The sequence below is a fragment of the Pectinophora gossypiella genome, chromosome 7 (assembly GCF_024362695.1).
Source record: "Pectinophora gossypiella chromosome 7, ilPecGoss1.1, whole genome shotgun sequence".
NCBI lineage: Eukaryota > Metazoa > Arthropoda > Insecta > Lepidoptera > Gelechiidae > Pectinophora > Pectinophora gossypiella.
The window spans coordinates 5445114-5457243 of NC_065410.1; the positions used below are offsets into that span (position 1 = coordinate 5445114).

Here is a 12130-nt window from a genome sequence, read left to right on the forward strand (position 1 = left end):
TAAATTCAAATATAGATAATATTCTATAATGTAGGTATTGCAAGACGAGTCGATTCGGTCTTCTGAAAAACTTGTTAGTATCATATATTGGAGAGAAATAGACTTCCAATTTTATTACATAGTGAAACAAAAGATTTTTGACTACCTATATAAAAGGTAGGTAAATAGGAAAATGGTGTTATGATAATACTGATATGTTTCAGAAATTTATAAAGTGGTGTTTACCTGAAGGGCACAGCTAGATGTTATAGACCGGCGAGCATGAGACAAAGAAAACTCCCTTTGAATTTGTACAATGTATATTTTACAGTTATAATTATTACAGTACAACCATGGGCAGGTAAAAACCCTATGGAGGGAGACAGGTCGCGCTTTGGTCCGTCAGGTTAATTGTCACTCCGTAACAACCATGGGATAACACTATGTTTAAAAACACTGTCCGTACACCTGTAGGCACCTCACTTACTCGAGGACCTCCGACTATCAGGCCTACCTGAGGCGTTCTGGAATACCGTACAGGTGATGAGTTGAGGCCGGCTCAGGCCAGGGCGTGCTGGACGATGGCGGCGCAGCGGGCCTACTGTTCCGCAGCTGGCGGGCTGCACGTCCACCGGTCAACCTCGCAGTCCTTCACCGAGCCTTATCCGGAGTGTTGGCAAAAGGAGAGGCGCGGCACATCCACATGCGCGCCGCACAAAGGAAAGCTTCGACGTGCAAACAACCAAGGCAAGCTCCGCCGAAATGAAGCTTGAAATAACTCTCAAATGCAGAAGAAAACAGTAGGAATCTTCATTCACAAAACATCTGATCCAATTATAAACTTCTTCTTACATTAAGACTTGCAAAACGTTAGAAAATTAAAACGTTCAAAACTTAAAGAAAAAAAAAACCCATCTGCAACAAGGAATGGCAATGATTAGCATGTGGTTCAGCTGACAGCGTGGCAATGCAACTCACGAGTGTAAAACAAAGAAAATAACTTACAGGTTCATCCGGGATAGTTGGGCATCGCTCGGATGAAACCTAAACCCACCCACTGGACCTTAGGCGATGGGATTTCAGTGATGTTGCTGAAAACAAGGACCTCGAGGTTATCACAAAGTTGGTGCAAAAATATGCACGAAGAATTGCGAGGACTCACCATCTCGGTTAAGTTGTTTATTTAAATCGAGACATCGGCTCTTGATGTCGCCGATAAATCGTGGCTTTTAATTTGCCCACATTATTGTTACGGCAGTGGAGTCTCCGGCGCTCTCGCGACGTCCCCACTTTCCATAACCTGTCTCTCAGCTCAGCCAGCTGTCAGTCTGACACAAGAACCACGAACAAAGTTGCCAAACTAGAAAAAATCTACCAAACCATAAATTCGCCGAATCAACGACAACAATCGATCGACTTGTTTGATCCCAAAATTTAAACAATATAATTATAATATATCAAAAATAAATGTTGCAGATAATTTTAATATAATAATTTAGAAGAAAATAAAATAATCAAAAATATTCGGGCCCATCGATAACCCTGCAGCGCCATCTGTGATTTCCTGCGGGTAAAATATAAAAACAACGTTATATCGTCAGAAACCACAAGATGTCGCTACAAGGCTCGTTGGTCCGAAATGCTTCGTTACAATAGGGTAACATAAATGAATTGTTACGACAATTAACTATTAAATAAGCTGTTGAAAACGGTTCCTAAATACATTAACAACAATGTCGATAAATTACTGTACGAAACAGTAGGTAGCTAAACAGTCTAATATTTCATTCATGAATCTGAACTCAGCAAATTTTATAAACGACCGTATCGTAGTTCATATTTAGGTCAGATAATATAAGACACACGTTGCTTGCCGATTATTCGATACAATGTCAACTTGTCTTATACAGGAAAGGTCGGAAGGCAGTCTATTGAAAGGTGACACGGTGTACCCGTAAGTCATCAATCAAACTCTTTGAAAGAAGCTTGCACTGAAAATTGGATACAGAATGAAACATAACGAGAGTGCGTGCGCCGGTGTCACTTGACTGAGTTAATACCAATTTACTTGCAGGATAATACCTAATTTATGAATTCAATTCATCCTAAGAAACTAAATAATATACAACATGTCAAATATGTATGTATGTGTATATGTAGGCGGAAGGCAAGAGGGAAACCACAGCCCTATTTTTCCCTAAAAAAGTAGCATGGGAAAATGCTGCACCGACAAGTGCGTGGCTCTTAAATTGATGATGATGTCAAATAATAACTGTGCCCAGCAGTGCGACGTATATAGGCTATTTATTATGTTATGTGTTATGTATGTTAAATAATAATAATAAAAAACAAAACAGAAAATACCTACTTAATTCAACATTGTCGAAGGGATCCCTGCTTAGTCAAACAGCCCTCTCCTTCGCCTCACCCGGCGCAAAGGTTCCCATGACACTCACTCACCGCGTTGCCACGTTGAATGGCGATGGACAGCCTTTGCATCAGGTATGACCCGGAGCGAGCATCACATCCCCTCTCTCGTAACCGATCTCCTTGACAAAGTTAAGGGCATCCGATCCCCAACATCCCGTGGTCTCGAAGGCTAAAGGGACAAATTGTTCTTAGCCCCAGAATACTTTTCCCGCTTTCTGTCTGCTGCAGCTCATATAGGTACATAATGATTATAATTACGTCACTCTACATTTAATCCAACGGCAATTTAATCGAGGTCTACAAAACTGGTAAATATGCGTAAACGCCTAAATTGAATCCATTTCATTTACATGACCGAACCCGAAAAGAAGATATCCCGTCCCTAAACCCGGGGATTAATTAAACCGCACATCATTATCACCACATTTTGCTCAACATTCGGGCAACGGTTTTAAATCAACCGTAATATGCAAAAGGATAAAAAGCACGTACATGCAATATACCCTTCCGAAGCGGGCTCCGCAGCTTCTTTCCTAAGCGATTTTTCATGAGCTACGCCGCATTAATGTGTACAAACGCTCTTGGCTTCGGCGGCATACTTTGCTTCTTCGCAGGAAATAAATTATGCTCCACGCCGCTGGCGGGTAGCGTTACAGAAAATTCGCCCAAGATAAGTAGTCAGTTATTTTCGCATTTAGTTTTTACCAGACTGTAGCGTCAGATACGCCGGATTGGACTCTCAAAAAACAATGCAGACAGTATTTTACGGGCTTTAGCGGCTCTCGCTTACAGTGGTTTACGTCTGTGCAATAAGAGCGTTGTTTAACAAATAATACCACACATGATAGGCGTGTAGGCAGCCCGTGAGAATTTCCGATAGTGGGAAAAGCAATTCCTCATACAGTATACACAATATATTTTTTGCCATTTTTCCTTATCGTTGCTACAAGAAGTGATTAATAGCGAGTATAAATAGTTAAACTAATCGCTACTCCAAGGTTACATTGAATACGCGTCTATAACATTCACAAACGAGATTACGTGACACTCCCGAATGATTTTTTTGCTAATAAAGTTAACTTCGGTCATAGAATAACACTACGTAGATCGGTGACACTCTCAAGGCTAGATACCTACATAACACACGTACTTAGGCTATATAATATACGTATTACAGCCGGGTACAGGCCTCTCCTCTATCAATCTGACTCGAAGTCGGGACTCTCACGAGTAGAATTATTTCGAAAATATGAAAAGTAATACTCAAAGCTGTACAGTAATAATCAGAACAAAACAGACAACTATATAGAAACGTCACATACAGACACGTCACTCATAATTAAACCAATTGTTTTAATGTATAAAAAGTAAAAAGTCTATGACGACCAGTTGCCATACAACCATAAAGTTGAAGTTGAAGGTAAAAAACACAAAAAAGTGGTCTACAGTTCAAGACATTACACGCAGCTCTAGTAAATAATAAGTTTTTTAAGTTTCCGCTTACTCACTATAAGGTAAACAAGTTCCTGAGTCAGTCGAGTCGGGCGATTTAAGCCGGTCGTTGGTTAGTGCGCGCCCACTGACCGCCGTACGTTCGTGTGTGCCTCACGATGAAGACCGCTCCTGTGATATTCGTTCTGCTGTTGGCGTTCGTCTGCGTGACGCAATGCAAAGACCTCATAGTGGGGTCCAGCTTCAACAACAGGCTGCTCTGGCAACAGAAGGCCGAGTACAACGCGATCCCACTCAAGAAAAGGGTCAAGGAAGTCTTCTTCTCAGATCCCGGGCAGCAAATCATTAAGGTAACTTGTTTATTATAACCTGACTTATTATAGATTCGCCTCAGATGGTGTTTAACTACTTGTCCGAAAGATAAATATAACGCATGTGTTCAATTTGTATCACAAACAACGCCATTTAAACCTTTCTGAGCGCGAATAATTATATTTCGTAATAAAAAAAAATATTTCGTAATTTTAGACTTGTATGCATAATCAACGACCGCATTATTGTCCGAAAGACGATAGTAAAAATCAAGTTGGAATAATGATAATATAAATCGTCTGTATCGTACTTTTATATTTTAGTAACAAAATTACACAATGAGATAATTAATTAGGCTCATTTCGAGGAAAAAACATATAACATAAGTTCATAATTAATTCGTTACACTTACCTACCTAATTCAATTTTGCCGTTTAGTAAATGAACATCCTGTTAGGTATTACTGACTAATTGCAGAGCATCCATTATCTACTTAGGTATACATGTTTAACAAAAATGGTTTCTTAATTATTTATAATTCACTTCCCTCCGCGCCCTGAGTCGTGCCTGAGTGGTTGTGGTTTTCGCAAAATCCATGTTCAGTACTTCAGCAGAACATTTATTAGAAAACATAGGTACCTCATACAAAACTTGTTCAACATGAAATGTAAACAGAAAACTTAGCTAACCATACTCGTGTAATACAAATCGTAAATAAATAGTTGTATTTTTGATAAAAGATCAGTAGTCTCCAATCATGACATTATTTTTTTTACAAAACGTATAGATTCTATTCTTAATCACAATAACAATGAGGGACTTTCCAGGTTACGTTCTTAAATATATTATACAGGGTGTTAGTGACATCGTAACGAAAACTTTGAGGGGTGGTTCAGGCCATGATTCTGGGTTGATATCAAGTAGAAATTTCCGTCGCAAAAGTATGGATTGGAAAATAATTAAAAAGAAAAGAAAAATTTTCATGAATTTTTTGACACGAAATTCCACTTGATATCAACTCAGAATCATGGTCTGAACCATCCCCCTCAGTATTCGTTACGGTGTCACTAACACCCATACGTATGTACTTGTACGGGGTGTAAGTGTCATCGTAACGAATACTGAGAGGGATGATTCATCTGATTATTCTGAGTTAATATCAAGTGGAATTTTCCATCGCAAAAGTATAGAATTGAAAATAATTTAAAAAAACTAAAAAAAAACATGAATTTTGCGACGGAAAATTCCACTTGATTTTAACTCAGAATCATGGTCTGAATCAACCCCCTCAGTATTCGTTACGATGTCACTAACACCCAGTATAGATGGAGCTGTTCAGATTTAACGTGATAACTACCTATTTTCTCATTACTCGGGATTACATAATTATTCAAAAATATAATGGAATATATAAATATAATTATTGCTTGATATTTGGATCAGATGTGTATAGAATTATGTTGCAACCTATATTGCTTCACTTTGATCAGAATAATAATGGGTGGAAGATGTGTTGTGCCTGGGTGTAATAACAAGGGTCATCATTTATATTCAAAAACAAAGATAAAAGATGATTTTGTCTGTTATTCATGAAATTACAAGGTTAAACGAAGGCAAATATGTACAGCGCCATCTCTATTTCTTTTGGTGAACGTGGCGTGGAAAGTTTGAAATCATCAAATGTGGTGTAGAAAATATCAATATGGTAGTCAAACGAAAGTGTATGTGTATAAGTTGCTTAGGACACTTGTTATCTACTTACCAAAAACCTCACCTTTGGATTTTCTGAATAAAGTAACAAGATTTTAAACTTTTTGGGAATTTTCGACTTTATGAGTTTGAATTCATGTTTGGATCATACATAATTGATATCACGCTATTTCCAGGGTTTGTGCCCGGTTAATGGTTATAGGCTCGCCTTCTATTATAAGGGAGTTAAACGTGGCTGGCGAGGAGTGAGTGTAAAGACAGAATAGATATATTACTAGCTTTTGCCCGCGACTTCGTCCGCGTGACGTGTTATAAAAGAAATATCTTTGTGTGTATGTGCATGTCAAATTTCAAGCATCTACCTTATGCAGTTTAGATTTTTTTGATACAACATTTTTTTCCCGCTAACTCCCATTTTTCAAAATACAGCCATAACTAAACTTTATATTTAACTAAGGTATTCACGCATGCTAGATTGAAAACATCTACTCGTATCTTACGCGGTTTAGATTTTTTCATACTAATGTTTTTTCTGCTAACTCCCGTTCCCGTGGGAATTTTGCAATATCCTGTTGCAACTAAGCTTTAAGTTTACTAAGGTACCTGCATGCCAAATTTCAAGCGTCTAACTTAAGTGGTTTAGAATTTTCATACAAAACTATTTTCCCGCTAATTCCCGTTTCCGTGGGAATTCCGGGAATTCCTTTCTTAGTACACCTCTACGGTACCTAAGCTACGTCCCTTCCAAATTTCAAGTGCCTACGTTTAGCCGTTTAGGCTGTGCGTTGATATGTCAGTCAGTCAGTTTCTCCTTTTATATATTTAGAAGACTATATCTTTGCCTACCGCTTCGGGGATACAGCCGTGATGTGTTTAAGTACAATTCCGGACAAACTACAAATTCTCAATATCACTAACAAAATTACGATATCCATGTTCATTAAAACTGCTATGGACAACGTCATGCATGATTCTGTCAATTTACGGATAATGTAGTTACGCAATACTGTCCACCAATCTAACCACTTTACGTTGACCGGCACTGAGTAGGTATATAGAGTAGGTAACTAACTAAATGTTGGTATATCGCACACAACTGTCATTCGACTTGCAGAATGTTAGCTCACTACATCGTCGATCTAACCTCATAGACTCCTGATTACAAACGAACGGGTTCTTCAAACACATCTGACAAATAGGTCAGATATCAAGATGCCTCAAATAGTTGACAGAATGAATTCTATGCGAAAAATAAACATTAGGCGTCTATTTGGTGCTAACTTCGATGGCTCACCAATAAGCTTACATTCAAATACCCCTCCCTACCTATATTTGCACTAAGTATCAGAAACTGCTTTATCTTTATAACATAATGTAATTTTAATTGTAAGTTAATATTATGAAATAATTATGTTTGTCGTCTAGAGAAATTGAAATGTATTTTATTAAGAATTTTACTAATAAAATCGGCTCGTGAGCATGATAAAAACAAAGTCTAGTCTTCGCTTTTAATCACTGTTTAATATTAGTAATTTCAGGAATATTACGTGGGTAGGTACTTACTTAATATTTAAAGTTTGCCGTGTAGTATCTTATAGATTCTAACTCTTCACACTGCACTTACATCGATTCAAGCCTATATTGCAAATTCTTTCACCTTATAGCTACCTAAAGAAATTAAAATTTAGACATAAGAAAACCATTTCGAAAGAAAGGACTTCATTCGTCTTATTTCTAATTGTGCTATTCGGGTTTTAAGTGCAAGAGTTGAATGTATGAGAGCGTCTTGAGACCCTTGGCCTCAATTCGGCCCGAATTCACATTTATCGACGAAAGGTCACTTCTGTGAACTTGATATCGTTATAAATAAACAAAACCGTCTATGGCATGTATGCAAATGTTCTTTATAACATGTTGGACTCTTTGAGGCGATGGGCTGATAACCTGTCACCGTGAGCTCGTTATAGAACGAATACGAATATCAGGTGCCATGGTAGCCCAGTTGGTAGAACGCTTGCCTCTCACTTTGAGGTCGCAGGTTCGAATCCAGCACAGGCCTAAACCAATGATTGTCGAATTTGTTTTCGAATTCATGTTTGAACCATAAATGATTATCACGTGCTCAGCGGTGAAGGAAAACATCGTGAGGAGGTATGTGACCTAACCTGTATTGGGCTGGTTTTTCCTTGGCGGATTGGAAGGTCAGACAGGCAGTTGCTTCTGTAAAAAACCGAACCTGTCAATCTTCAGGTTAGGTAAGCGGACCCTGTGAAAAAAACGGGATAATTCTAGGGAGATGAGATGATGAATACGAATATTAGGAATGGCTACAAAATTGTCCTGATGACTTAAGACCTTGCCTGTCCTTAGGAGATATCAGGCGAATTTATGTACTTATACTAATAATAATAATAATAATAAAAAAAAAACGATTTTCAAATACCTAACCACCGGAATACTAAGCAATAGGTACAGTTCGAATATTTCGAATTTTATAAGGAAACCCTTTAAACCGTCGAAATTACTTTAGATAAAGTACTTACTTTATCTACTAGCTATTTATTACCGTTCCGTGTATTCGAATCACTTAATTATCTGCGTTTCGCAATATGACATGCCGAGAGTGTTTTGCATAGTTTTTATAAATTAAATAAGTACTGAGTTATCCTTATTACCTAACACAATATACATGTGAAATATTACGCAACGTGTATTGTACTTGTCCACGCAGTCCAAGTGTTAATCACGAGTTCCTCTGTTTAAAGTAAGTTTGCATAAATATTGAGATAATAATTGCGTATCTGAACTACCTATTTACCACAAAGTATGATTTGCGTTATCATATTTTATGGAATAAGTTTTATTATTATAAAAAGAAAGGAAGATAGTACTTACTTACAAAGAAAATACAAATAATTTATCTGCCTATTTATTTATATATTGGTGCTACTAATTCCTGCAGACGTCATCTTATTTTATTTTAAGTTATACCTGTCATTTTCTTAGCCATTGAAAAAGAAAGGGACGGGTATGTGACAGGCATAAAATTTATGGAATACACGTCAATTTTAAGCAGAATTCTAAAACAACCGTCTTAACATTTTACATTGGCCAATAACCCGACAGAGTTAAGAAGACAGCACGTCAAACGGATTACATACCAGCGAGATGCCTATTTTATTCTCCCGGGTTATTCATTCGTTTTAAAATTAACTTGTTGACAATCATCCGTCCATTTCCTTTTCGACGGATAAGAAAATTACGGATATAACTTAAAATAAAATTAGGCGGTGTCTGCAGGAATCGGAGCCATTACTTACTTATAATATAATCTTCGATCCTTACATTTATTCAGTAAATAATCCTTTAGTAAGATGTTAAGGTGAATTTTGAGAGAATCGTAACAAGCTATATTTATTTTTGCAAATTCCTACAATATAGCCGTAAATAGGTACTCCCAAGTCCGCCCCTAGAAACATGTTCCACAAGGAGATTTTCTTAAAATTACTTAGCGTTGGTTAAAATAAAATGTATCCACCGAATCTCGACTGATACATCACTATGCTAATGAATGACATAGCACTGGGTTTTGCACTTTGATAGATCTCACTCGTTCCGAGCATCGAAGGTGTTATTTAGTTTTATGTATATTGAAATATAATCTAACTGAACATGATTAGACATTCTGTTTAATACTTGTAATAAACCTTACGGCTATATTCCCGACTGAGGTAGTCAGAGGTACAGCATCGCATGATATACTAAGTACTTACCCAGGTTTCATCGAGCTTTTCTTACAATTAGGAACGTTGGCCATTAGTTTATATTTACTTATTGGTGCTAATTCCTGCAGACACCGCCTAATTTTATTTTAAGTTATATCTGTCATTTTCTTATCCGCCGAAAAGGAAAGGGACGGGTAATCGACAAGCATAAAATTTATGGAACACACGTCAATTTTAAGCACAAATCTAAACCAACCGTCTAAAAATTTTACATCCGTCAATAACCCGACAAAGTTAAGTAGACAGCACGTCAAACGGTTGCATACCAGCGACGTACCTTTTGATTCGCCCGGGTTATTCATTTATTTACTCATTCTTCCTAAAATTAAGAGCTGTGAATCATCCGTCCCTTTCCTTTTCGACGGATACGAAAATGACGGATATAACCTAAAATAAAATTAGGCGGTGTCTGCAGGAATCGGGGCCATTATTTATATACGTATAAAGAGTTAATATATAGAGATATAAAGAGTTCGGTAGCGTTGTTCATTGTTAATTCATCACAATATGTTGTAAAACGACCTCGTTAATTGTTCGCAGGGCATCATAGCTCGCGACCTTGACCACACAGATGCAGAAGCCACCGTCACAGCCGGAGGGACAGGCTTCTCTTATGCCAACATCAGACTGAAGAGCGAGAGGGGATCCGGCCTCAACTACCAGATAGAAATCTACGTGTAACCAGCACACACCCACGCCATTCCACCTACGGTCAACCAGACGTCGACAGGCATATCACTCTTTCATCAATTCGCATGAAGGACTTCGGACATACCTTTGCAGCAAACAGCAAAAGACAGCAATAGCCTGCCGCAGTCTGTGTTTCACCGTCAGTACAATCTTGGAAGTTTCAAGTCTAGATAGACATTTACTAAGTAGGTTCCGCTTAAGCCACATCTTCACTTACCATTCAGGTGTTCGCGAGTCAAAGCCACAAAAAAAAACTCAGATATAATAAAGTAGACTAAATTACGACTGTAACTCCAAACATTGTACAGCCAACTCGTTCTCTTTTTAAATACCTAAGTAGAAACTACTAGTGAGCACGAACTTACAAGACTAGAAAGTAGAAATACGAACACATAATTTCGCGAGGGAACTAGTCTTCTACGGAATAAACTTTGTATCGTTTACGATTTCGGTATTCGACTCGGATTTGAAGAAGACTTCTGACGTTTCAAATATTTTACTACTGAACCTCTTCACCGCAGTGTACTTTACCTTTGTATGAAACGCATTAATGTATAGTAAGTATTGAAATTTTATTGTCCATTGTTCGTGGAATAGTTACGATAATTAGCAATATTAGCACATCATAGTTATTGATAGGTTATGAAGTACAATGTACAACATTCCGTTACGTAGGCAGACATTGGCATGCACTTGAACTATAATAACGTCAAACTTTGTTTATTAATTACACGCGTTGGATATTGGCTGTTTAATTAGAGTATACACACTGACACCTATCTGTGTACATAATTCCTGGATGATTGATCATTGTACCAAAGACTCATCACAAACTGTTAACTTATTAGATATTAAATATTATTTATCTTCTTGTAAAAATAAACATTTGAAAATCTAGCAAACTTTTCTTTTTTTGTAATTTTAAATCGGTAAAGATTCTCATTCTCGTATATAAATTAATTTGACACCTACAAATGTTTTTCTTAGCAACACTTCCGTCTATTGTATTACAATCTCAAATGTCTATCTTGTTTTTGTAACTTCTCAACAACTTGATTGTTCCTGTAATACCAGTACCTAGGTGAATATTCAGTCTGAGACTATTCGGTGATTTATCTTGGAGATTTATTTGTCTACTTTAATGATTAATTACACGAAATAAATGTCTAATGTGATTTCATAAAATAATTGCAAATAATCAATTTTCTTTTTTGACGTGACTTATTGTTTCGCCTGACATGGCATCAACTACTTGGCCGGACAAATGGGGAGCGCTGAGGTCTCTGACTTGTAATACATTTTGAGACAACAGTCCCGGGGATACCCAGTTGGGTAATTAATCATTAAAATAGAGAAGATTAGATTATTCTATAATAATCTTATTTTCAACCAAATCATCTGTTCCAAAAATATCTTACGTTATACTGGGGGTCGTTAAAGAATTGCAATATTAAGTATACAGGGTGTTAGTGACATCGTAACGAAAACTTTGAGGGATGAGTCAGACCATGACTCTGAGTCGATATCAAGTGGATTTTTCCGTCGCAAAAATCATGTATTTTTTTTAGTTTTTTTAAATTATTTTCAATTCTATATTTTTGCGATGGAAAATTCCACTTGATATTAACTCAGAATAATCAGCTGAATCATCCCTCTCAGTATTCGTTACGATGTCACTTACACCCCTTACAAATACATACGATAGCCATACAAGTAGGTATGTGTGTTAGTGACACCGTAACGAATATTGAGGGGGATGATTCAGACCATGA

General features: G+C 37.2%; 1 protein-coding gene and 1 long non-coding RNA gene across 2 annotated transcripts; one reads left to right on the plus strand and one right to left on the minus strand.

The window, feature by feature from the left end:
* Window positions 1-281: 281 nt before the first annotated feature.
* Window positions 282-1626, minus strand: LOC126368151 (uncharacterized). Its single transcript, XR_007566548.1, has 2 exons — window positions 985-1626; window positions 282-894 (listed from the first exon to the last, which is right to left on the minus strand). It is a non-coding gene; the product is annotated as an uncharacterized LOC126368151 (long non-coding RNA).
* A 2316-nt stretch (window positions 1627-3942) lies between these two features.
* LOC126368149 (probable salivary secreted peptide) lies at window positions 3943-11260 on the plus strand. Its single transcript, XM_050012030.1, has 2 exons — window positions 3943-4211; window positions 10209-11260. The coding sequence occupies exons 1-2, from the start codon at window positions 4020-4022 to the stop codon at window positions 10347-10349; spliced, it is 333 nt and encodes a 110-aa protein (XP_049867987.1). The 5' UTR covers window positions 3943-4019; the 3' UTR covers window positions 10350-11260.
* Window positions 11261-12130: the final 870 nt, after the last annotated feature.